General features: G+C 51.0%; 3 protein-coding genes across 5 annotated transcripts; all 3 read left to right on the top strand.

Annotated features, from left to right (window-relative positions):
* The first annotated feature begins 100 nt into the window (after positions 1-100).
* SNRPA (small nuclear ribonucleoprotein polypeptide A) lies at positions 101-10,797 on the top strand. 2 transcript variants are annotated; one of them, XM_043899218.1, is made up of 7 exons: positions 101-230; positions 697-791; positions 3,651-3,823; positions 6,068-6,247; positions 8,344-8,517; positions 8,940-9,028; positions 10,419-10,797. In XM_043899218.1, exons 2-7 carry the CDS (start codon positions 719-721, stop codon positions 10,576-10,578), a joined length of 849 nt encoding a protein of 282 aa, XP_043755153.1. In that variant the 5' UTR covers positions 101-230; positions 697-718; the 3' UTR covers positions 10,579-10,797. The 2 variants fall into 2 exon arrangements, with proteins under 2 accessions (XP_043755153.1, XP_043755154.1); XM_043899219.1 differs by lacking the exon at positions 101-230 and having other exon boundaries at positions 491-791.
* Positions 10,798-11,703: 906 nt separating this feature from the next.
* MIA (MIA SH3 domain containing) lies at positions 11,704-14,684 on the top strand. The gene is made up of 4 exons (XM_043899222.1): positions 11,704-13,437; positions 13,529-13,662; positions 14,142-14,252; positions 14,593-14,684. Exons 1-4 carry the CDS (start codon positions 13,311-13,313, stop codon positions 14,614-14,616), a joined length of 396 nt encoding a protein of 131 aa, XP_043755157.1. The 5' UTR covers positions 11,704-13,310; the 3' UTR covers positions 14,617-14,684.
* Positions 14,685-14,837: 153 nt separating this feature from the next.
* Positions 14,838-24,411, top strand: RAB4B (RAB4B, member RAS oncogene family). 2 transcript variants are annotated; one of them, XM_043899220.1, is made up of 8 exons: positions 14,838-15,583; positions 16,784-16,864; positions 17,127-17,241; positions 18,793-18,855; positions 18,937-19,091; positions 20,701-20,796; positions 20,888-21,018; positions 24,013-24,411. In XM_043899220.1, exons 1-7 carry the CDS (start codon positions 15,568-15,570, stop codon positions 21,001-21,003), a joined length of 642 nt encoding a protein of 213 aa, XP_043755155.1. In that variant the 5' UTR covers positions 14,838-15,567; the 3' UTR covers positions 21,004-21,018; positions 24,013-24,411. The 2 variants fall into 2 exon arrangements, with proteins under 2 accessions (XP_043755155.1, XP_043755156.1); XM_043899221.1 differs by lacking the exons at positions 14,838-15,583; positions 17,127-17,241 and adding an exon at positions 16,073-16,239.
* Positions 24,412-24,648: the final 237 nt, after the last annotated feature.

The following is a 24,648-nucleotide window of genomic DNA, read 5'->3' on the forward strand; positions in this document are numbered from 1 at the left end:
CACTGATTGGTCCGTAGTCGCGTGCGCCTCTACTGAGGCGGGAACCCAATTGCCGTTTTTATTGGCAAAATCTGGGTCCGGGAGCGAGCCTTGCTCTGATTGGCCAAGCTACCAAATTTCCGCGCAGAGATTGGCTTGTAGACAGACAAAGGCGGGTCCAGAGGAGGAAGTTTTGTGGTCGGCGCTCAGCAGCGTAGCAGGCACCGCTTGCGGGATCTGAGACCGTTCCGGTGAGTATTGGGTAGAAGCGGCCGTGGGCGCCTGGCGGCGGAGCGCTTGGCTCCCGGGCTTTCCTGCACCTCGTGTAGCAGGAACTATTTTTTTTCTGCGCGAGGCCGTTCGGAAAATCGTGTCGCCTGCCTTAACTGGCTCTTACATCCGGGCCTTTTCTCCTGGGCCGGCCTTTGAGCGCGTGGGCCAGTGGGAATCGCCACCTAGGCGGAGCCTAGGCCGCTCCGCCTACTAAGTCGAGTAGAGCATCCTGGGACTCGTAGTAAACCTCACGAGATTTCCCTCACCACGCGGGGAGGAGAACCTGTGTTCTGCGTTTGCTTTGTTTTCCGAACCGTGCTTCCCTCTTCCCTCTTCTTTACCTTACTTGACTTTCTCTTGGAAGGAAGATCCTTAAGCAGCCCGCGTTGGGACAAAAGGATTTTCAGAAACCCAGAACTGAGTGGGACTTTTTCGTTCTTTCAGACCTACCTCAGCAACTTACTCCATGGCAGTTCCCGAGACCCGCCCCAACCACACTATTTATATCAACAATCTCAATGAGAAGATCAAGAAGGATGGTGAGTTTTAGGGATAGTCCGGACACCAGGCTATCCCACACGAGCCTGCCCCCTCTTCTGTCCCCAGTATCCATGTCTGTTCCTCAGCCTTCTCCCGCCAAACTCTTTAAGAGTTCACCCTTCGGCGTTTGCACAGGCAGTGCGTTTGGTATTTCCTCATTTTCTCTTACACTTTTCCCGTTAACCTGGTCTTTCAAGGTCTTTCACGGTTTTAGCTTTAAGACCCCCCCTCCTCCAGGATGCCTCCCCCTTCCCTTTTCCACCCACGTGCCTGCCTCTGACTTCCTAAAACCCTTAACCTCCCCAGTCAAGTCCTGATGTGGCTGTCAGGGGGCTGTCTCTTTCCTGGCCTTTGAGCTCCAGGAGGGTAAGAACTGCAGTTGTTGGCCACTGTCATGCCCTCAAGTGATTAGCCCACAGTGAAAACGTTTCATTTCAAAATAAAGTGAAATGAACCATGATGGTGGGTAACACTGGGTACCGGGTGCTGATGTATAAATAATGGTTACATTTAACTTTCACAGCAACCCTGCAGGAAGGACCTATTGTTCCCATTTCTCAGATAAGGAAACTGAGACTGGGGAGGGATATGATTTGCCCAAGGCATACAGCACGGAAACGTGGTTGAGACCATTATATGGAATTCTGGTTAAGAACTCGATTCTAGATGTGACATACTTTTCTTTTTTCTTGAGCAAGTTATCACTTTTTATTGAACTTTTTTTTTTTTTATATATAGGAAAGCTGGGCAAAATCTTTGTGCAGGTGTTATAGGGAATATATGAACTAAACTTCCATGCTTTTTTTTTTATGGTACTTAGCAGTTAGTAAGGGTTGGATATAAGTGTTAGCTCTTATTATCTCCTCAAGAAAACTGTAAGGAGAACTGAAGAAGCTTGCTGGCATTAAGTTGAAGTTACCGATAAAGTTGCTATTGAAGATAATAAACAAGCCATGTAAATTCCTCATATACTATTAGAGCATTGTGCCCAGCCAGTTCTCTGTGGAGCTGTGGACATGGTGACTGAGACAGTCCTAGTCCTGACTTCATGGAACCACAGTCTAGTAGAGATGACAGACCTGCTCCCAGACAGTGATAGCCCAGAGTAGCCATGGCCATAATTGGGGGAAGTTGAGGCATAATAGTCAAGGCTGGGATTGGGCACTTGGAAAGAGGTATTCAGGTTCATAGAACAGGAGACATTTTGGGAACGCCTACCAGGTAGAGGAAGAAGCATTTGTGTTACAATGAGGCAGAAGAGTGACTAACCTGGACCAGCATGTGCAAATGTCCAGGGGCAAAAGAGAGCCCAGGGCATCCTGGGAACCGCATGTACTGTTTTGGGTGCCTGAGACCTAGAGGCTGGTGATTCATGAAGAACATTCAGGCAAGCAGTGCACGCTGGCTCCTGAGGCTTTGAGGGCTGGGTGGGGTGTTTTACTTCATCCTGAGGGCTTTGGGGAGCCAGGCAAGGGATGCGGTTAATTGTGGAAGATCTTTCCAGCTGTGGAGGGTGAACTTGCATGGGCAAGAAAGGAGACTGGGGAGAGGCCCAGCACCTAGGGGAATGACTAAGGCCCACACTGGGTTCATGGGGATGGCAGGTGGAGACAAATCTCGGAAATGTCATCAGGATTTTTGGCTATTTGCTTTCCTCTTTACCCAATCCCCCTTTTCTTTCCTAATGTCTCTTTGGCCGGGTATCTTAAGCTCAGGTACCTTCTTTGCATAAGGCTGGTACCCTTTCCTGGCTGTCCATTTGCTAGGGAGGTTTGGTGGTCCTGGGTTCAGATGGACTTAGGTCCCGAGCCAGTGACAGATCCTCTGAGAGCCTCTATCCACATTAGTAAAATTGGGTCAGTTATAATTGCTACCTCATGGAGTAGAGGTAAAAATTCGGTGAAGTTATTCCCAGAAATCATTTACTGCTATGTTTCTTCAGGCAAATGTATTTGGAGATTTGTGTGCTGGCAACTATACTGTTCATTAGGGTTTGTTTTTTTTTTTTTTTTGGCTCACACCAAGGGGCTTACAGAATTTTAGTTCCCTGACCAGGGATCAAACCTGGACCCTTGTCAATAAGCACAGAGTCCTAACCACTTGACCACCAGGGAGTTCCCTGTGGGGATATTGTGATAAACAAATAGGATAGACTTGTACCTCTTCAGAAAGAGGACCAAACAAAAAGGAAACAAACATAAAGTCAGGAGGTGGGAAATGCCTTGAAAGAAAAGCAAGTAGGTTCTCACAGTGGGGGTAATGACATGAGGGGGCTCTTATTTCACCAGGGTGGTCATGGAAGGCCTCAGGTGGGAACATCTCTGCTGAGTCCTGGGTGACTGGAAGGAGGCAGCCATGTACACATCACCAGAAGGTTGCTCCTAGTAGAGGGAGCAGTCAGTGCAAAGGTCCTGAGGCAAGGTTGCTGTGACGGGCCTGAGAAGGGGCTGGGAGGCCAGTGTGGCTGGAGCTATAGGAGTGAAGATGGGGCATGGGGAGAGATGAGGTGGGAGAAGTCAGCCAGGGCCAGATCAGAGGGGCTCATGTCAAGGTGTTGGAGACAATGAGGAAAAGTGCTTGCATTTATCGAGCATTTACTGTGTGTCCTCTATATGTGTGACTCGTGTTCCCCTGCAGCGACCTTGTGGGCTAGGTATCTTGATTGCTGACCTACTACAGAGTCAATGCACACGACCACCTGAGTGGTTCTAGGCTGCTGATGGTATTGCTTAGTACTCTGTCAGGGGGCTGATGGTGTCCCCTCTGGGCTGCATTTCCTCTGAAAAGCGGAGCTCCAGCCCCAGGACATGATACCCTGGCCTACAGTCACCGCTGGGTCTTTCCTCTCTCCACTGCAGAGCTGAAGAAATCCCTGTATGCCATCTTCTCCCAGTTTGGCCAGATCCTGGATATCCTGGTGTCACGAAGCCTGAAGATGAGAGGCCAGGCCTTTGTCATTTTCAAGGAGGTCAGCAGCGCCACCAACGCCCTGCGTTCCATGCAGGGCTTCCCCTTCTACGACAAGCCCATGGTGAGCACCGGGGGTGGAGGGTATGGGCGTGTGCCTGCGCCAAGTGCTGTTGCAGGCTGGATGGGTCTGGGCTGCTGTCGCCTGTAGATCAGAGCCTTAAGGATGGGAGTTTCTCCTGTTGGTCCTCGGCATCCACTGTTCACTGTACTGGGGCTGTGGGGACACACAGCAATCAAGGGAAGTCCCAGCTCTGCCCTTGTAGACCCACAGTGCCACTGGAGAGACACGCCTGTCTCCGGGTGGTGATGACCCGAGGGCTCAGGGCTGGGACGAGCGAGTGCACAGAACTCGGGGAGCTTACTCTCATCCGGTCTGGGAGTTCGCAGGGGAGCCTTTCTGGATGAGTAAGAGTTGGAGAAGAGTAGCTGAGACAGACAAATGAACTAAGAATGGGAGATAAGCAAGAACCTGTGTAACTGAGGGAGTGAGTCAAATTCATTCCGCAGAAGTGGAGGGTGGGGGATGGTGGGGTGGGCATGGCCTGGAGAGTTGTCAGAAGTCAGGCTAAGGAGCTGATCCTGAAGGTGGATTTGATTCCAAGGTTGCTGGCCAACCATGCAAGGGTTAGGGAGATGCCTGTGGCTGTTGGGGATCCTCCCCAACAGTTCAGTTGTGGGAGATGGGGTTCAGTTGTGATGGTGAGGCTGGGTCAGGATCCCAGGTCTGGGATAAGGGGAGAGTTCATCTAGGATCGGGGGTTAACGGTGATGGCTAACACTGGGTACCAGGTGCTCATGTATAAATCATGGTTACATGGGGCCATGGGATGGGAGGAAGTGGGTTATAGATGTTCAGTAGGCCTTGAACAGACAGGGGTTCTGTTATTCAGAGTCCCTGCCCTGATCCAGAATTCCTGCCATATCAGTCAGTTCTCTCTCCCTCTGTCAGTTCTTCTGAGTTTCACCTGTTTGGAATATGCCTCCCTGAACCAGCAGGGTGGTGACAGCAAGTGTCAGTGCCTGCAGGCTCCAGGCATGTCGTTTCACGTGGAACACATTGGCCCCAGGGGCACAGGCGGCCTGGTGCCCTCACCTCCTTCCGGATGGGACTGCTCTCTGACTCCTGCCTGTTGTTTCCTGTTGTGGGTGTGTGAGACCACAGTTGCCACGTCTTCCATTGCTTTTCTGGAGTATCTGGAAATTCCCTTTTGAGGACTAAAAATAATAAATCATTTTGTGTGGACCTTCCTCCCCTGCTTTTCTCTGACATCAGTGCTTGAACCGTAGAAAGCACTGAGCCACTGTGAGTTCTGTCAGGGAATCCTGTCAACTCTACCTGGAAAACCTCTGCTGAAAACATAAAATAAAAAAAAAAAAACAACCAAACTTCTACTCCAAAAAAACCCTCCACTGATTCTTCCCACTCCTCCCCTGGTACCCACCTAGTCCCAGCTTCGACCCTTCTCCCTGTTTTGACCCCCTGCTCCTCCCAGGCCTCTCTATCCCGTGGCCACAGTGCTCCTTGGGAGTCACAAGTGAGAGCTCGTCATTCCCCTGCTTATAACACTCTGTGACTCCCGGCTTGCTCAGGAAAAGACAAAGTCCCCTAGGCCCCCTGTTGCCTCTGTGATGTCGCCTGCCTCCTCATCCACGTAGGCCTCCCTGCTGTTCCTTGAGCATACCCCATACTCTAGCTCTTCAGTGGCTCTTCCTTTGCTAGAACGCTTTTTTCCCTCGATGCCTGCGTGCCTCCCTCCCTCCCTGTCTCTACACCAGCATTATCTCTCTGAGGTCTTTCTGGCTGCACTCTGAAAATTTCAGTTCTTCTCAACTCTTCACCTCCCCTTCTCCTGTTGGTTCACTTTTTAATCTCTGTCATATCTTCCCCAGAGAACTAATTCCACAAGAGCAGGGGCTTTTGTGTGATTGGCTCATTGCTGAATCCTCGGGGCAAATTTGGGTGCTCTGTAAACAGCTGAATGAGATTGAGTTTGGAGAAGGTGTGATGGAAACCTCCCTGCATAGTGCTCCTATCCTGGCCTTGTTTCCTTCTACCTTGAGCTGATGCTTGGAGCTGTCCCATCTTCCTATCAAAAAATCCCAACAACCACTTCCTAAGAGCTTGCTACATGCCAGGCACTGTTTAGAGTCGTCCTTTGAAGTGGGAAATACCCTCAGTACCCATTTCACAGGTGGGGACATTGAGGCCAAGGGATTTCGATGATGTTTCCCACCAAGCTCCAAGCAAGGTCTGATTTTGGCTCCTAAGTCCAGCCTCTTTCACCCTCTGCTCTCTGTTGGGCAGCGCATCCAATACGCCAAGACCGACTCGGATATCATTGCCAAAATGAAGGGCACCTTCGTGGAGCGGGACCGCAAGCGGGAGAAGAGGAAGCCCAAGAGCCAGGAGACCCCAGCTGCCAAAAAGGCCGTGCAGGGAGGGGCGGCTGCCCCTGTGGTGGGCGCTGTGCAAGGGCCTGTCCCGGTAAGCCAGGGCCCACAGATGCAGCCCTCTCACCACCAGGTCTTCCTTGGCCTTGTGGGCTGGCGCGGGGTGGGGTAGGGAGAGGTACCCCCTTGGGGATTCAGACATTCCCCCCACTTCCATTTTTCTTGTGAGATTGTGTGCCTATCTATAGGGGGGTGAGCATATGAATGATGGTATCTCCACTTGGAAATGTCTAATGTCTATGCCTCCCTGCCAATTTCTCAGGATCTTTTTCTGTGTGTCTCAGTCTTTGTTTTTTCTCTCCTTGACCTTGATTTTGCTGTGTCTTCTAAAGTCAGTGTCTATGAAGCAAATCCAGAGGAAACCACTAACCAGCTATTAGGATTAAAAGAATTTCATTTAACAAGGTCACCAGATCAATATGGAAAAGTCAGTTTTATTTCTGTACATTAGCAACAAACAAGGATACTTCAGATTGAAAAACACCTCTAAGAAGTGTGCAAGGCCGCCCACTGAAACGATAGAATACGGCTGAGAGAAATTGGAAGACTCAGTGCTATTAAGATGTCATTTTTCTCCAAACTGGTTTAAGAGTCAACTCTGTCCCAATCAGAATCCCGAGAGGTATTTGTGGGCACAGACAGGCTGTCTGTAAATGTCTGTGATGGCAAAGCAGGGGCCTGTTGTTGAGGAATGGTATGGTTTCCTGAGGATGGGAAGATGGACCAGTGGGGCAGAGTGGAGTCCAGAAACCTGCACGTGTGTAGGTGGTTGCTCTGTATGTGACTGAGGTACCACTGCTCTCCAGGGGTGAAAGGGCTTTTTCCCCTAATAAATCATACTGGACCAATTGGATATTTGCAAGAGGGGAAAGTTAAGCCCTGCCTTGGCTACATATAAGTTAATTTGAGATAAACAGTAGACTTGAGGGTGTCAGCTCCAGTAATCAAAGTTCTTGAAGAAAACAGAAAAATGTCTTTATGACCTTGGTGAGACTATAAGAGTAGAAACATCCTGTTTTCTAAACAAGATACAGAAGGCATAAAGTACTAAAAAGATGAACGAATTGGACCCACTCTGGTCTCCGAACCTCCGAACGTTCTGATGGGTCGTCTTGTGTCAGTGTCCGTGTCTTGGGTTAAACTGCCCCATCCTTACCCTCTCTGCTCTTGCTGTGCCCAGCTTTCCATCCAGCTTTGACTGTTCACATGAGGTTCAGCTCCTGTCTCCCCTGGGAGCACATGCTCTTTGCCTTCAGCCTCTCCCTTCCCCTTGCTGTCACCCCTTACCATGTTCTTCTGCATCAGCCCTGACCATCCCCGTCTACCTCTGCCTTCCACTGTCTGTCCTCTGGGCCTGTTTCTTTCTCCATACACTCTGTTTATTTATTTGGCCATGTCGGGTCTTAGTTGCGGCATGCGGGATCCTTCTGTTTTGACGCACCAACTTTCCAGTTGTGGTATGCAGCCTTAGCTGCTCCGCAGCACGTGGGATCTTAGTTCCTAGACGAGGGATCAAACCCAGGTCCCCTGCATTGCAAGGCAGATTCTTAAACACTAGACCAGGGAAGTCCCCATAAAGTTTTAAAGCAGTACAGCATGCTGCTTATAGTGTTTATTTCCACCCCTTTTAGTTGATAATGTTTTTATTTTTCTTCTAGTCTTTTTTTTTTTTTCCCCAGTAGGCCCCCAAATTTGTTCATATGTCCACAAGCAAAGTTAGGCCATTCTGACCGATTTTTCTTTTCTTTTTTGGGGGGGCCATACTGAGTGACGTGTGGGATCTTAGTTCCCTGACCAGGGATTGAACCTGTTCCCCCTGCAGTGGAAGCACCAAGTTCTAACCACTGGATGGCTAGGGAATTCCCCTAACCAATTTTTATATGTTAAAAAAAAGTTTCTATTTATTTTTAACTCTTTCTAATTTGATGTCCCCTGTGACCTTGGGCCTGATCTGCTCCATCCATCCCTCTTTGGATGCCTTTCTTGCCTTTTCCAAGTCTGGATCTTTTCTCTGTGTCTCACACCCGGGGTTTCCTGTAACAGCCTTTTCTCCTGTTTCCTCCCAACACTGAAATCACACCTCCTCCCACCTGCTGGTGCCCTCTCAGCCCTGCCCTCCTCTCCCCGCAGGGCATGCCGCCGATGACTCAGGCGCCCCGCATCATGCACCACATGCCAGGCCAGCCCCCTTACATGCCGCCGCCGGGCATGATCCCGCCTCCAGGACTAGCGCCCGGCCAGCTCCCACCGGGGGCCATGCCGCCACAGCAGCTTATGCCGGGGCAGATGCCACCTGCTCAGCCTGTAAGTGTCTGGTCCTCCCAGGGTCTAGTATAGTCAGGAGACAGGAATGGCAGGCAGGGCGCTGTTTTAGGTTGGGTGGTCTGGGCAGGCCTCCCTGAGGAGGTGCTGTTGGAGGAAGAAGATTTAGCAGTGGCGTCAGGCCCTGGGACAGAGGAATTGGTGTGTTTGCAGGAGCAGGTCAAGGGGAGGCTGGAACGGGGGTGGGCTGCACCTCGCTTCACTCTGTGAACTGCTGAGCACCCGCTTATGGGTGCAACTGTGCTCCCTTGTGGCTTACAGTCTAGGGCACCGTCGGGTAGACGGGCAACAACACGGGGTCTGTTAGGTGAAAGACTAGAAAGAATTCAAGCAGGGCGGGGCTGGAGGGCAGGAGGGCCGTAGATCCCCGACCAGACTTACGGTCTCCCGTCGCTCTCCTGCAGCTTTCAGAAAATCCACCAAATCACATCTTGTTCCTCACCAACCTGCCAGAGGAGACCAACGAGCTCATGCTTTCCATGCTTTTCAACCAGTAAGTGGGGCCTGTGGCTGGGCTGGGCCTGGAGGGTGGTGGCCGCGAGGTGGCACCACAGGGACAAGCCTCATAATTCTGCTGGTGGAGCCTGAGCCTGTGCAGGCGGGGACAGCGCATGGAGGACAGAAGGAGGAGGCTGAGGCCAGCCCTGCAGCGGCTGGGCGTGGACGACAGCAGTGGCCAGGATGGGCAGGCTGTCTTCTGCCTTTAGGGAGATGACTCTGGATCTCATCTTTCCAGTCTCTAACTTAGACAAAGGCAAGGTGCAAGTCCAGCAACAGGGAGATGTCACTGAATGCTGGCTAGACTGGAAGAAGTCAGCCTGTTCAGACTGCAGGTGTGGGAGTGGGGGGTGCTCGACCCTTCAGGGATGTGGGTGGGTGCGGGCCATTGCGTGGGGTAACTGTCTACTGTTTAGTCAAGTGCTCACCTAGACTTCTCTGGTGGCTCAACGGTAAAGAATCCACTGCTAATCCAGGAGACGCGGGTTCAATCCCTTGGAAAAGTAAATGACAACCCACTCCAGCATTCTTGCCTAGGAAATCCCATGGACAGTGGAGCCTAGGGTCACAGAGTCAGACATGACTTAGTGACTAAAGAACAACACTTGATGACTGCTGTTCATGTGAAATTCTTTTTTTTTTTTTTTCACGTGAAATTCTAACGTGCCCAAGAGACTGGGTGGGGCATTCCTCATGGTGTGGTTGGGAGCTGGAGGCAGCCTGGGAGAAAGGTGAGGTCAAGTGCAGGTGCTCGCAGCTAGAGGGGACAGGAAGAGCATGCTGCATGGTTCTTTATACCAGGGTCGAGAGCAAATTTTGAGAAACTGAATGAAACAAAAATCATACCATTCAATTTTATACCATGTTCACAAAACAATGTATAGTTTCTAAGAATACTGATGGAATAAAGGATACCCGGTAATCCTGAGGATGGTTGCCTAATGGGGAAGGAAGTAAGGAATGAGAAGAGGGAAATGAAAGAAACAGCAGATCATAAAAGTAGAGGGTAGTGGTTTCTGGGGCTTCCCAGGTGGCTCGTTGGTAAAGAACTTGTCTGCCAGTGCAGAAGATGCAGGTTTGATCCCTGGGTTGGGAAGATCCCTTGGAGAAGGGCATGGCAACCCACTTCAGTATTCTTGCCTGGAGAATCTCCATGGACAGAGGAGCCTGGTAGGCTACAGTCCGCGGGGTTGCAGAGAGTCGGACTCAACTGAGCACATCAACTTAGCATTGTCCCCATTTTGGGCTGGATGATCCTTTGTTATTGGGGCCGTCTTCTGCATCATGGGGTGTTTAGCAGCATTCCTGGCCCCTACTCACTGGATTCTTGAATGTTCGAGGGCAGTGCTGAGGCTGGATCCCTGAGGTCTCTGCCTTTCTCTCAGGTTCCCTGGGTTCAAGGAGGTCCGGCTGGTTCCTGGGCGGCACGACATCGCCTTCGTGGAGTTTGACAATGAGGTGCAGGCAGGGGCCGCTCGAGACGCCCTGCAGGGCTTCAAGATCACCCAGAACAACGCCATGAAGATCTCTTTTGCCAAGAAGTAGCACCCTTTCCCCATGCCTGTCCTGGCCCCCTGTTCTGGGGCCACCCCCTCCCCCCTTGGTTCAGCCCCCTGAAGGTAAGTCCCCCTTGGGGGCCTTCTTGGAGCCGAGTGTGAGTGAGTGGTCTCCACACAGCATTGTACCCAGAGTCTGTCCCCAGACATTGCACCTGGTGCTGTTAGGCTGGAATTAAAGTGTTTTTTGCGGTTTGTTTTTTCACAACCATTTGTTTTTATTTATTTTCTTGTCCTCCGTGTTTCCCTTCCCTGCACACCACAATATTCTTAGTGTTTGAGAAGCTCAGCACATTGGGGATTGCAACTTTGGGAAAATACAGAATAGTGTAGCAACACTGTCCAAACTTAAGTTGCTTTTACTATTTTTGGCAGATTGAATTCAGGGCAAGAAGTTAAAACCCAGGCTGCCAAGTACAGTTGGGCAGGTTCTGTACTGCACAAGGATGCTGCTTTTAATGGCACACCATTCACTATAGACTCATATGTTGATTGCAATAATTTTCTGACATGATAGAGTGTTAAGAAAGAGGTTTTTCTTTACCTTTTTCTAGACAAAAATGCTTTCTCTCATAGCAAGAGTCTCACAGAAACCACTATAGCTACTTCTGAAAGAAAAGGAAGGAAGACGAGTATTCACGAAATCATTGAAAGGATGGTAGGAATGGCAGTTTGGGTTGGAGATGCTGAGTTCAACTTTGCAGCCCCCGATTGAGCTGCAGTCTCTGGAATTCAGGAAGGGGTCCCTGCTGCTGCTGCGGGGAGGGTCCATGCTGACTTGGTCACACATGGGAGACACCAGCCAGGAGCTTCGGGCAGGTGGCTGATTCAGTCTCCCTCCAGTGCTGCAGCTGCAGTGGAAGCTAGATGTGGTTTCTGGCTGAACAGCTGAAGCTGGGTAAGAAGGGGAGATTGAATGGGGGACCTTTGAAGCTTAGCAGCCTGTCACAGATCTGACTTGACAATTTTTAAGTTGACTAAATGTGTGTGTGTGTATAAATATATATATATATATAGCTTAAAACCCTTTCTCACACCATATAGATAGCAAAATGAGATCCCTTGCCAGAAATAGAAAATTACCACAAAAATAAATACAATGAGGCACAGTGTTTCTCCCTGGATGTCTTTTCCCCTGTTAAGGCTCTGAGCCCCAGCTTGCACCTGCACTGCTCTCTCCATTAAAGAGGAACGACGGTGTTGGAAACGCTGAAGACTTAGGGCACCACATGCACACTTCCTCCTTGTAGGATCTAAAAGATGGAAGCGGGAGGGTGATTGTCATCTTCACCACATAAAGTTATTGCAGACAGCACGTGGGAACGTGGGGTCTCTGGACAGTCCCCCCAACCCCCACAATAGACAACTGATGTCCCCACTCTGAGTTTCATCTTTCTTCCTGAGCTGTGCACCCCACCCCAGGTACTTAGCAAGCACTCAGTAAGTTCCACAGATAACTTGCCAAGTACCTAATACACACCAGGTACTGTTGTGGCATAAAATATGCAGTAGTGAATGAAATAGACAAGCTAATTTTAGATGCTGAGTTCTGATAGAACTGACATGATGGGGTGATGGGGTGGTAGAGCTGGGGAGCAGTAATGGGTGATCAAGGGAAGCCTCTGGGAGGTAACATGAATAGAGCTATTTGATGCTTGTATGGTAGTTGGTGCTGGGTGTTGTGTGTGTGGAGGTGGCTTAGGTCCAGTCTTTGACCAGGAGGAATCCTTCCCCACCCCAAGCCTGTGTGTGTCCCATCTTCCCCTAAAACTAAAGTTTGGACTTGCTGGCCAGAGGTGAGAATACCTGAGGAAAGAGATGGGTCTTCAGACAAGTGGATCTCTGTGAAGTGTGGTTTTAGATAGGAGACTTGAGTTCACATCCTCTGCCACTGTTTCATTCTGGCCTTGGGCAACTAACAGCTCCAAGCCCAGTAGTGATGGGTATGGGCCTACAGCCAGATCTAGCTTCTCCACTTACTGACACTAACCTTGGACAAGTTCCTTAAGGCTCTGTGCTTCCATTTCTACCTAGAATGGGATTATAATGGTCCCCCTTCAAGGTAGTGCAGGGTATGCATTTGAACTAATAAACAAAAATATGCATGGTGAATTCTTTATTAAATAACTAGTATCCCAGATGAGAAAGGTGAGGCTCTGAGAGTAGTTTAGGGCAGTCAGGAAGTGGTTTCTGAGAAGAAATAGTGATCGTGGTTGGACATCGCCTAGCCTAAAGCCCAACATATAATATTCACTCCGTACTTGAGAGCTGGGGCTATTTCTGGCAATCAAAGGGCTGCCTTGTTCTGCTGCCCCTCAGCACAGGAAATTCCAAGGTGGTTTTTCCATACTGGCTCCTCTTGTTCTGTCTCTGGGGGCACAGCTGAAGGGCCTAGGTCTCCAAGCCAACTCAGAAAAGATGGAATTGGATATTTTAACCTGCCTGTCTGAGCCTCTCTGTTGAGGGGGGTGACTTGTTACTTGGAGTGGCCTGGGCTGCCTTGGGCCTCTTTGGGTATTTCCTTGGGCTGGCAACCCTCACCCTGTCCTTGAAATGGTTCTGCCTGGGTAGCAGGCTCAGAGGTGGTGTGGGCGAAATCTGGGGCTGGTTTAAGGAGGGGACCAGACTCAGAACACAGGTTTCCTTATGCTACTGCCGAGGGAGGGCGGGAGGAAACTGGAGACCCCATTCCTGCCTTAGCCACTGTCTTGCCCAGAGTCCATGATGGCTTGGTCCTTGGTGTTTCTCGGTGTCGTCTTGCTGTCTGCCTTCCCGGGGCCTGGTGCCGGCGGCCGCCCCATGCCCAAGCTGGCTGACCGGAAGATGTGTGCCGATGAGGAATGCAGCCGTGAGCGTTAGGGGTCCCGGGGTGTGTGGAGGGCTTTGGTTGCTAGCCTGTGTGGAGGGTGCTTTCACTCCCTTCTATATTCCTTCTCCAGACCCCATCTCCATGGCCGTGGCCCTTCAGGACTACGTGGCCCCTGACTGCCGTTTCTTGACCATACACCAGGGCCAAGTGGTGTATGTCTTCTCCAAGCTCAAGGGCCGAGGGCGGCTCTTCTGGGGAGGCAGCGTGAGTCTTGGGAGAACAGAGGAGGAAAGGGTAGAGAGCTGGGGTGGGAGCGTACCCTACTTTTTTACCTACAGGGCAAATCCCAGGGAGTGAACTGAAGTACAGTCGGCAGGGGGTGGCTGCTGTGATCCACTCTGTTTTTCTTTCTTTAGCAATTATTAGGGCATGTCCTGTAGTGCCAAATTGCTATAGACACCAAAGGTACAATAAAGAATGATGCCTTTTATTCTGATGAAGGAGACAAGCCATCAAAAATACCAACTCGTGTGTGCTGCTTTGAGAATTAGTATAAAGTGACTGGGTGACTAATTCACATGGGGTGGTCAGGGAGGACTTTGCAGCAGGCGACTTTAAGCTGAGATTGGACTGACAAGGATGGAGCCAGCTAGATGATCAGGGAGGAGCAAGTGTGCACAGGACTTGAGCAGGAATGAGCTTGCCATGTTCCCAGACCCCGGCTTTTAACTCCTCTTCCCCAGGTTCAGGGAGATTACTATGGAGATGGAGCTGCTCGCCTGGGCTATTTCCCCAGTAGCATCGTACGTGAAGACCAGACCCTGAAACCAGCCAAAACCGATGTCAAGACAGATGTGAGTATCTTGGGGGCTGGCAAGAATCTGGAGGGAGGACCTTTGGGTTGCAGTGACAGGCAAAGATGCTCCTAACCTCAGCACCCTAGCAACCTCGGCGCCCTGGCAGCCTCGCTGCGTGCGCTGGAACAGACTCCCTGTCTTTTCTTATTTGAAAGATGAGTGATTTCTAAATCCAAGTTCGATTGAGAGCTGCAAAGTTGAGCGCTCTAGGCTAATTTGCATATCACTTGTGCAGCCAAACCTGGTCCCTGAGGCTGCAGCATTTGCTAAAACCACTAGATCCTTTGTGGTGTGACCACTGGTTTTCTCCCCACTGTTTCCCCTTTCTCTTTTTCAGATATGGGATTTCTACTGCCAGTGAGCTCAGTCTATGCTGTCAGTGCTGTTGTTTCTCCCCGACTTTATGCAAATACATCAGCCAAGTGCAAACTGGGTCTCTGTGGTCTTTGTGGTGGGGATCTAGAAAAAAATGTTTCCCCCAGGTTTCTGAATCTAGCCAATCAACCCACCAACTGTGGTGACATAAGTGGTTGCTAGGCAGAGTTTCATGGGCTGAAGGCTCTGCTCCAAGCTCGGTCGAGGTGGGCTCCTAAGCTTAGCTATTACAGACAAATAAATGAGAAGATGGAATAACTGAACAGCCATATTGGGGAATTATAGTGTCCTTTCTAGACCAATAGGAGAACTATTGAACTGTTGGGAATGAGCCAATGGGACCATGAGCAAGACACAAATCATAGAGCAGAGGTTTTCTGGGTTCTCTTGTAAGATTTTCCGCAAAGGGAGGTAGGAGGTTAATTTGTGCGTACCATCCCAGTTTTCATCCTTCCTGCCTTTGAGATCAGTACTTCCAGCTCAAGGTAGTTCCTCTTCTAGGCTCTGTCAATCTTACACTTATTCCGTTCTTTGTATCCTTATCCCCGCCCCCAAGTCCGCTCCTACCCAATCTGGAATCTCGACTCTGCCCCTGGGCTCCAGACCAAATCCGTTTCGGAGCTGGGCGAAGCATTTGTGGCACCACCAATCGCTCGTCTTGGTCCCGCCCCTTTAGACCCTGCTCCTCTTACCACCAATCTGCGCCTTTGTCCCGCCCCCTACCTGCCGAGTCCTCCAATCCCGGCCTTGGGGAAGCGTTCCCTAGTATCCCGCAGCGTTAGCGGGTCGCGCCGGAGGGGGGTGGAGGCGGAAGTGGCGGCGCCGGCCCCGGGAGTAGGAAGGAGCCGGGGCTGCACCCCGAGCAGAGCGGCTGCCAGCCGAGGAGCAGGCGCGGCCGTGTCGCCATTTTGCGGCCCTAAGCGGCCGCCACCGAGTCATGGCTGAGACCTACGGTGAGGGTGGTGGGCGGACGCTGGGGTCTGGGGTCTGGGCCCAGGAAGGATGCGGCCTGTGTATGGGGCGGGGCCTTATATGCCAGGGGGCGGGGCCTGGTATTATGGGGCAGAGCCTAGAGGCTGCTGGGAGGGGTTTAGTGGGTGTGAGGCTGAGCTTAGTTAATTTGGGCGGAGCCTGAGGGTCTGGGGTGTGGGCGAAATCTGGAGCGGGATTTAAGGGATGCAGTGAGGATGGGTCATGGTAGACCTTGAAGGAAAGGATGATCCTCACTGTGTCTGGGCGGAGCCTGGGTAGATTGGGCGGAGCTGACTGTGAATGGCAAAGATCAAGCTTGATGGTCTGGGGGATACTGAAGGGATGCTCTGGACCCAGGGATTACCCTGGGAGAGGGCTGGAATGCGGTTGCGGGTGCGTAGTTCTTTAACTAGGGGGTGGGACTAGCGGCAAGGGGTGGGGCTTAAGCTTGAGACTAGCAGTAGTGCCTCGGACTGCGGGAGGGAAGAAGGGACAGAGTTGGAAAATCCGGATGTATGGATGGGTAGAAAGTGGGAGAACAGGGTTCAGTAGAAAGAACAATGGATTAAGAGTCAGAGGGAGCTGCATTCATTCAACGAATAGAGAAAAGCTGAGGGAACAATGCAAAGAGGCTGAGGTAGGAAACAGCTTGTCATCTTCACGGAGTAGACAAGGCCAGAGGCTGGAGTGCGGTGAATGAATCAGAAAGTGGTAGGAAGCGAAGTTGTGGGGCGGGGAGGGGAGGGGGGGTAAGGACAAGATTGTAGTCCTTGATAAAATGGTTTTCAAGAGGCTTTAGCAAAGTAATAGTTACTTGGACTCTGGAGCCAGTTGGTCTGGGTTTGAATCCCAGCTGTACCTAGCAGTGGGATCTTGGGCAAGTCAGTTAACCTTTCAAGACCTCCGTTTTCTCATCTGGAAAATGGGGATAATTATTAGTATACCTCCTTCACAGAGCTTTCCTGAGGATTAAGTGAGTTGTTGATGTAAGAAAAGACTTTTACTTGTGCTGGGTATGTGGTAAGCACTCTGCAAGAATTATCTGTAATGGTTGTTACCCACAGTTCTGTATCTGCTTGTGTCTGTTTCTCTCCCTGTAATTGTGATGTTCTCCTGGTTTCCATCTTTCCATGTCTTTCTCTCCGAATGGGTTTTTCTTGAATTTGGCTCCATCCGCTCAGACTTCCTCTTCAAATTCCTGGTGATTGGCAGTGCAGGAACAGGCAAATCATGTCTCCTTCATCAGTTCATTGAGAATAAATGTGAGTTTCTGGGAGTGGTTCTGGGTGCACTAAACCATGGACAGGGCCATGGTGGGGGCAAGTAGGCAGCTGTTGGGCAGGGGTGGGGCTGGCCTTAGGTACAACTTCAGTGCTGGCTGCCAGGTCCGTCCTTTGATATACACTCTTTGCGAGGTCCTCCTTGAGCCTCAGTCAACCCAGCAATGAGAATGGGTTTCACAGGCCTCAGGGACGGGGAATCCTCTGAGCGCCCTCCTGTCTCTTCTCTCCCTCCCACTCCCAGTCAAACAGGACTCCAACCACACAATTGGCGTGGAGTTTGGATCTCGGGTGGTCAACGTGGGTGGGAAGACCGTGAAGCTACAGATTTGGGACACAGCTGGCCAGGAGCGGTTTCGGTAGGTGGGCTGGGCTCCCAGTGAGAAAGCGTGGGGGAGAGGGGAGGAGAGAGAAGGGAAAGAGGCATGCAGAGTTACCTGGAACCATAATGACAGGAGCAAGGGCACACTGAGAGGGTGGGCAAGGTAGAGAGAGAGGGCAAGAGAGACTGTGATGAGCAGGTCCATGTAGTCAAAGAAAGAAGGTATCTTGGAGAGAGGATGGCAGACAGACAAAAAGAGATTGAGAAGGAAGCATGATTAGGAGTGGGAGGGCCAGGGAAGGATGACCGACCCTAGCGAGACCCTGTGGGATAGACCCATATGGCTGGAAGGATGGAGACTTATTTCCAGGGAGCAATAAGGCCTGGAGAGGAGGAGATGCTTGAGGTGGGGCAAGGAGCAGAGAGTAACTGAAAATGACTGAAACAGAGAAGGAAAGTTGAGAGGTACAGACACTCAGGAAGGGAGAAAAAGAGACAGACTGAGAGAGAAGAGGGAGATTAGGACACTCAAATAGAGGTGAGAAACAAAGACAGGGAGAATGGGACAGGTGTGGCCAGAGAGATGGAGAAATGGATGTTTCTGGGGGACAGGCCAATGTGGAGGGCTCAGCACACAGTATGTCTTCAGGAAATGTCTGCAGAAAAAGTGATAGACACATGGAAACCCTGAGTGAGAAATAGCCAGCAGAGAGAAACAAGGGAATCCAGCTCCTGGGAAAGGGTGGTCCCTGGTCAGCACTGAGTATCTTCTGAGTTAATATTCATGTAAGAGTTCATTCTGTGAGCTGCCCAGAGACAAAGAGAGGATGCAGGAGAGAGAGGTGTGCGACTGCGCCAAGATGGCAGTAAGTGTTCTGTAAATGGTTGTGGTGTGACTGCACGAGTTCCAGAGGGATCCAGCCTGGTGACACAGCAAGAAGCAGACAGTTAACCACCCTGGGAACGGGGCCTCCCCAAACAGCAGGAGAGAGCTGAGCAGATGTAGTTGCGTAGTGCTTGCCCAAGACTGGGCAAAGGGGGGATGACAGAAAATGTTGAATGAATGGGAAACGATGAATGAAAGGGAAAGGGTGACAGAGCCAGACCAACAGAGATGGAGAGAAATAGAGAATTAAAGATAGATACAAAAAAAAAAAAAAAAGATAGATACACATACAAGACATAGAACGGTACATACCAAGGAAGAGATGCAGAAAGACAGGGACACAGAGAGAGTCAAAAGTGGGGAGAGGGGATTCCCTGGTGGTCCAGTGGTTAGGATTGGCACTTTCACTGTCGAGGTCCCCAGGTTCCATCCCTGGTCAAGATCCTACAAGCTACATGGTGTGGCCAAAGACAAACAAATGGTAGGGAGAGATTGTGACAGAGGCAGGCAGCCAAGATAAAGATTGAGGGAAGTAGGCTACCAGTGGGAGAAACTGTAGTGAGACCCAGACCATGGCCAGGTTTAGGAGGAGGGGCCAGCAGTGCAGGGGGGCCTCCGAACCACCAGTCTCTCTCCGCAGAGGGGGGCAGTCTTGGGGCAGACCCCAGCCTCGGGGGTGACTGGGTCCCCCTGGCCCCACAGGTCGGTGACACGGAGTTATTACCGAGGGGCAGCCGGAGCCCTGCTGGTATATGACATCACCAGGTGGGTGACGGAGCGGGTGGGGTGGGGCCCGGGCTGCCGCCGCCACTGCACCTGCCTGCCTCCTGGCTCCCTTTTCCACAGCCGGGAGACTTACAACTCGCTGGCTGCCTGGCTGACGGATGCGCGCACACTGGCCAGCCCCAACATCGTGGTCATTCTCTGTGGCAACAAGAAGGACCTGGATCCGGAGCGTGAGGTCACTTTCCTGGAGGCCTCCCGCTTTGCCCAGGAGAACGGTGAGGGCTAGGTGGCGGATCAGTGGGGCAGGGGACCAGCAGAGGAATGGGGGCCGTTCAGGGGGAGCCTGGGAGAGCCCCCTAGCTCTCTGTGGCTCTGCTCAGCAGGGCAATGTGCAACTTTAGAGGTCTGCATTCAGATCTGGGTGTTGGCCATGTGCGGGCTATATGACCACTCCGTTTCCCCATCTGGAAAAATGGGTGCCCCTCTGGACCACCTCCCTTAACTATCACACACTCTGCTTCACATGGCGTATGATGGTTAAAGGGAGCTGGTCCAGGGGAACTCTTGGCACGGCTTGGATGAATGGGTGCTTGATGAATGTTGGCTGCTAAGAAGGTTTCAGCCACCATGGGGAGGCAGCATAGAATATTGGTATAAGGTGGAGGCTGCAAACCCTGATGGCCATAGGGGACAGGCACATTTTGTGAATAAGGGAGAAGGGCAGGGGAGACCCTCAGGTTAGCAGGCACTGATGTTAGGGGAATGGACAAGACTGACAGCCACACTGAAAGGTATGTAAGTACGCTATCATCATAAAGACCACAAATAACAAATGTTGGCGAGGATTTAGAGGAAATGAACCCCTGGTACGCTGTTGTTGGGAATGTATACTGGCGCAACACTTTTGAAAACAGTATGTCAGTTTCTCAGAAAACTAAAATTGAACTACCATGTGACACAGCAATCCCACTCCTAGGTATGTATCTTAAAAAAAAACAAACCAAAAAACAAATTCAAAAAGATACCCCAATGTTCATAGCAGTATTATTTATAATTGCCAAGATATGGAAGCAACCTCTGTCTATCCACGGATGAATGGATAAAGTGGTATATATACACAATGGAATACTATTCAGCCATAAAAAAGAATGAAATAATGCCATTTGCAGCAACATAGATGGACTTGGAACATATTACTAAGTGAAGTAAGTCAGAGAAAGATAAATACTGTTTGGTATCACTTATATGTGGAATCCAAAAACTAAACTAGTGACTACAACAAGAGGTATGCAGGTCTAAACTCATTTGAAAACATTGTGTTGGCTCACATCTGCTGACTTAGGGTCTGTCCATGTTCCTTCATTTTGTAACCTCTAGGTTTAGAGGATTTGCTATCAGAAAGATGTGGGTTTGAATGCTGGCTCTCACTTACTGTGAGGCCTTGTCACATGGCTAATGGGTGGACTGTAAATGGGGCCTGTGCTGGATGGTGCTGGGGACACAGTGATGAAAACAGCCCTGGGCCCAGCTCTCATGGGACGGAGGGAGGAGGACCATTTCCAGAGAGTGATAGTGCAAAGAGGCCAGGGCTGGGAAGGGGGAGGCGAACAGGTCAATGAGAGCCCCGGGGAGGCACCTGATTCACCCTGGGAAGTCAGGAGGGCTTCCTGGAGGAGGAGATAGGAGCTGAGTTCTGAGGGTAGAGCCCGGTGGGTACCTGGGGAAGGGGGCATTCATGGCAGGGGAACATATTGTATGGAGGCCCGAAGTGAAGGCTTGAGGGACAGAATGAGAGGTAGCAGGTCAGAGCAGGTAGCAGTGGAGGTTGGAGACTGACTGAGGCCCTGACCGTCTTTTGAGTGTCTGTCCCCCTGCCCCCACCAGAGCTAATGTTCCTGGAAACAAGTGCTCTCACGGGTGAGAATGTGGAGGAGGCATTCCTGAAGTGTGCCCGCACCATTCTGAACAAGATTGACTCAGGTGAGACCCCCAACTGACCGGCCTGGGAGTGGAAGGCAGAGCCCAGAGGTTTCCAGGGACTGGTCCTGACCTCTCCCCTCCCTCCCCCCAGGTGAGCTGGACCCGGAGAGGATGGGCTCCGGCATTCAGTACGGTGATGCCTCCCTTCGCCAGTTGCGGCAGCCTCGGAGTGCCCAGGCCGTGGCCCCTCAGCCCTGTGGCTGCTGAGACCTGCAGAGTCAGGTGGGATTCTGGGGACCCGGGAGCTGCAGGGCTGGTCTCCCAGCAATGGGGAGGACAGAGCAGAGACAGCGACGTAGAAAAGGAGACACAATCAGGAAAAGGGGCTGTCTTCCCAGACACGGGAGATCCACCCATTCTTCTCATCCCACTGCCAGCTCTCTGCCCTGCATCTCCGACCCTCCCATTCATACTTCCTCAAATGTCTGTTGAGCACCTACTATGTGCCAGACCCTGTTCACAGCATGGGGGATAACAGCAGTGGGGAAAACAGGCAAGAATCCCTGCCTTCGTGGAAGAGACAGACAATAAACAAGACCCAGGAGCAAACCGTATAACAGCCAGAGAGATAAAAGCTATGGAGAAGAATCAAGCAGGGTGGGGAGGTGGAGGAGTGGACGGTCAAATGGGATGATGTGGGGAGGGCTCACTGAGAAGGTGACATTTGAGCAAAGACCTGAAGGAGGTGAGGGAGGGGGTCGTGTGGGGACCTGGGGGGAGAGTGTTATAAGCAGAAAGAAGAGCCAATGCAAAGGCCCTGAGGTAGGGTCCTGCCTCCCCTGGGTGAGGAAGTCAAGGCACCCAGTGTGGCTGCAGTGGAGTGAGTGGATGTGTATGTGGATGTGTGTGTGTGAGTGTGTTGGGGGGTAGGTGAGCAGAAGATGAGGTTGGGGTGGGGGAAGCAGATGAGTGAGGGCCTCGTGGGCCACGGGGAAGGCTCTGGCTTATACAAGCAGAGAAGGGACAGGATCTGATTCAGGTGTTCATAGGGCCCCTCTGGCTGCAAACAGAGAGACTGTGGGGGGGGGGCGGGTGGGGGTGGGGATGGGGTGGGCAGGGGTGGTTGCCCAGAAACCAGTGAGGAGGCTACTGCAAATTCAAGACTATGGTGGACAGGACCAGGGTGGGGGCAGAGGAGGGGTTGAAAGGTGACTTAGGTTAGATCATTTTTGCATCCAGGCGTGTCCCCTCTTGATGTAATCGTAAAGCACAAATCTGCTTCTTTCCCTCTGTTCTTCTGGTAACCTCCCCTGCCTCATCCAGGAAGCCTTGCTTCCCCTATGCTTGGTTCAGAGTCCTTGGCAGGCTTGAAAGACTTGGTCCCATCCTCACCTCTCTGTGGGTGACTACATCTTGACAGTTCTTGTCTCTCTGCTTCAAACCCACTCGCCACCACCCCCCTCACCCCCGCCCCAGCCATTGGCAGCTCCAGGATGGCCTTGGAGCAAAGTGGTTAGACCTTGGACACAGGTACTTTGACAGCAGAGCCAACATAATTTCCAGATGAATGGATTTGAGAGAGATGAGTCAAGGGTGAGCTCTTGGGGTGGGGCTCCTTTCCTTCCAGGCCTCTGCATCAGCCATGCCTGTCCTCCTACCTCCCTTCTCAGGCCAACTCCTATTCATCATCAGGTCTCTGCTAAAATGTCTCTTCCCAAAAGGGGTCACTGTCTCTAGATGGGCAGTCTGACAACTGCCCCTCCTTTTTATTATTATTTCCTTTTTTTGGCTGTGCTGAATGGCTTGTTGGATCGTAGTCCTCCAACCAAGGATGGAACTCTCGCCCTCGGCAGTGAAAGCGCAGAGTCCTAACCACTGGACCACCAGGGAAGCCCCTGTCCCTCCTTTTTAAAGTGTTCAACTCTGTCCCCTCCATCATTACTTACATTGTGTGGTGTTTGTCTCCCCCATCTGAGAAGGTGACTCATCACAGACTCCAGAGCTGGGCTGCCTGCATTTATACTCCGACTCTCACTGCATAGTTGCGTGACTGTTGGCAAATTATTTAATGTCTCTGGGCCTTGGTTTCCTCATCTGTAAGTGGGGCTAATAATAGTACCTACCTCAAGTGAGTATTGAGAAGATTAATTAAGTCATGTAAAGTGCTGAGAACAGGGCCTGACAGTCAGTAAACTAAGACTCAATAAACTAAAGACCGTTTATTATTTTTCTTCTTATCCAATTTAAAGACTCTGGGCTGTGTAGAAACAGATGGGTTTCACCTCAGGACATAGTTTTGAGTCTGTTTCAGGGTTTTCTCAGTGAATCAAATCTAATGAGTGCATTTTGAAACTGTTGATTGCAATCTACAGGAGGAAATACACTTTGTATGTTGGTCTAATGCAGTCACACACATAGAAAACTAAAACACACATTTTCCTCATACTAATATTCTTAAAACAGAGGTGAAATTCACATAAATTTAGCTATTTTAAAGTGTACAATTCAGTGGCATTTAGTACACTCACAAGGTTATGCAACCATCACCTCTGTCTAGTTTCAAAGCATTTTCATCATTTTAAAAGGAAACCCCATACCCTTTAAACATTCACTCTCTGTTCCCCCTCCAGCTTCTGACCTACACCCACTTGCTTTCTGTGTCTGTGGACCAACATTATTATGTATGAAGCACTCTGGTATTTTTTATTTTATTCTATTTCAGTGAAAAATTGCTCAAGGCCCACCAAACTGATTTCCCTCCCCACTAATGCAGTTGTGCACATTGGGATCACCTGGAGAGCTTTAAAAGCTACTGATGCCTGGGCCTTACCCCAGAGATTCTGAAGTGATCTGGGTATTTCTAGAAGCTCACAGGTAATGCTGTCTTCAGATAACCACAAAGCAAGAACCGATTGTCCAATGTATCTCTGACTTGGAAAACACTGGAATGAGACCTAGAGTTTAGGTAGTCCAGGAACACAGAGGCACACAGAGATACAAATGTGGGGATACAGAATGTAGACACCAAGACGCCCCTCTACAGACTCAAGGAGACAGCTCTCTGAGGCAAATACACAGGGGAATGTGGGTGCCCTCAGAGTGAGAGCGCACATTACCTGCAGACAAGAAACAGAAAGTCAGAAAATGTAGCAAGTTAGGGAGAAAAAGTATAGACAGAAGGGCATAGATAGGAGGGCAGGAAGATACCCAGAAAGGCGACAAAGCTGCAGCTGACAGACCTGGGACCCCCCAGTTCACCTCACACTTTTCTTACAGCTCACCTGCTCTCCAGGACCAGCCCTGTCCTTCCGTCTGGGGCCCAGACCCAGGCCCTGGGAGGCCGAGCCCCTCACCTGCCCTGGCCCCAGAGAAGCTGCCCTGCCACCGGCCTCCCTTCCCTGGCCTGGTGGGGCCTGGCTGAGGGGCAAGACTGAGCCATGGGGGAAGGGGGAATCTCTCCGAACCTGCTGCTGCTTCCTCTGTCTTGGCTAACCCCTGTTTCCCCTGAACCCCTAACTCCTCTTTGAACATACTCAGAGAGTTCACAAAGCCTGAGACCAGGGCCATTTGGCCTCAGCATCCCTGGCCCTGCCATTGCGAGTACGTGTTATTTATTACCTGGAGGCCTGTCCTGTCCCAACACCCCTCCCCCCCATAAAGCATTGTTTACACCTGTGTCATAGCCTCTGTCATTTTGGGGTGGTGGGGAGGGAAGGGAGGCAGATGAGGTCCCTGATTATGTTTGGAGTCCATGTTTTAGGGTTGGACATGATGTGGGGGTCCACCATGACTCCATGGCTCAGGTGTCTGTTGTGGAGGAATTTTGCCCACATATGTAACACGAAGGTCCTTCTGTTTGTGATGGGTGTGATGGGATCTGTAGGAATGGGTGCTGCTTGTGTGTGTGTGACA

This window comes from Cervus elaphus, chromosome 4 (assembly GCF_910594005.1).
Source record: "Cervus elaphus chromosome 4, mCerEla1.1, whole genome shotgun sequence".
NCBI lineage: Eukaryota > Metazoa > Chordata > Mammalia > Artiodactyla > Cervidae > Cervus > Cervus elaphus.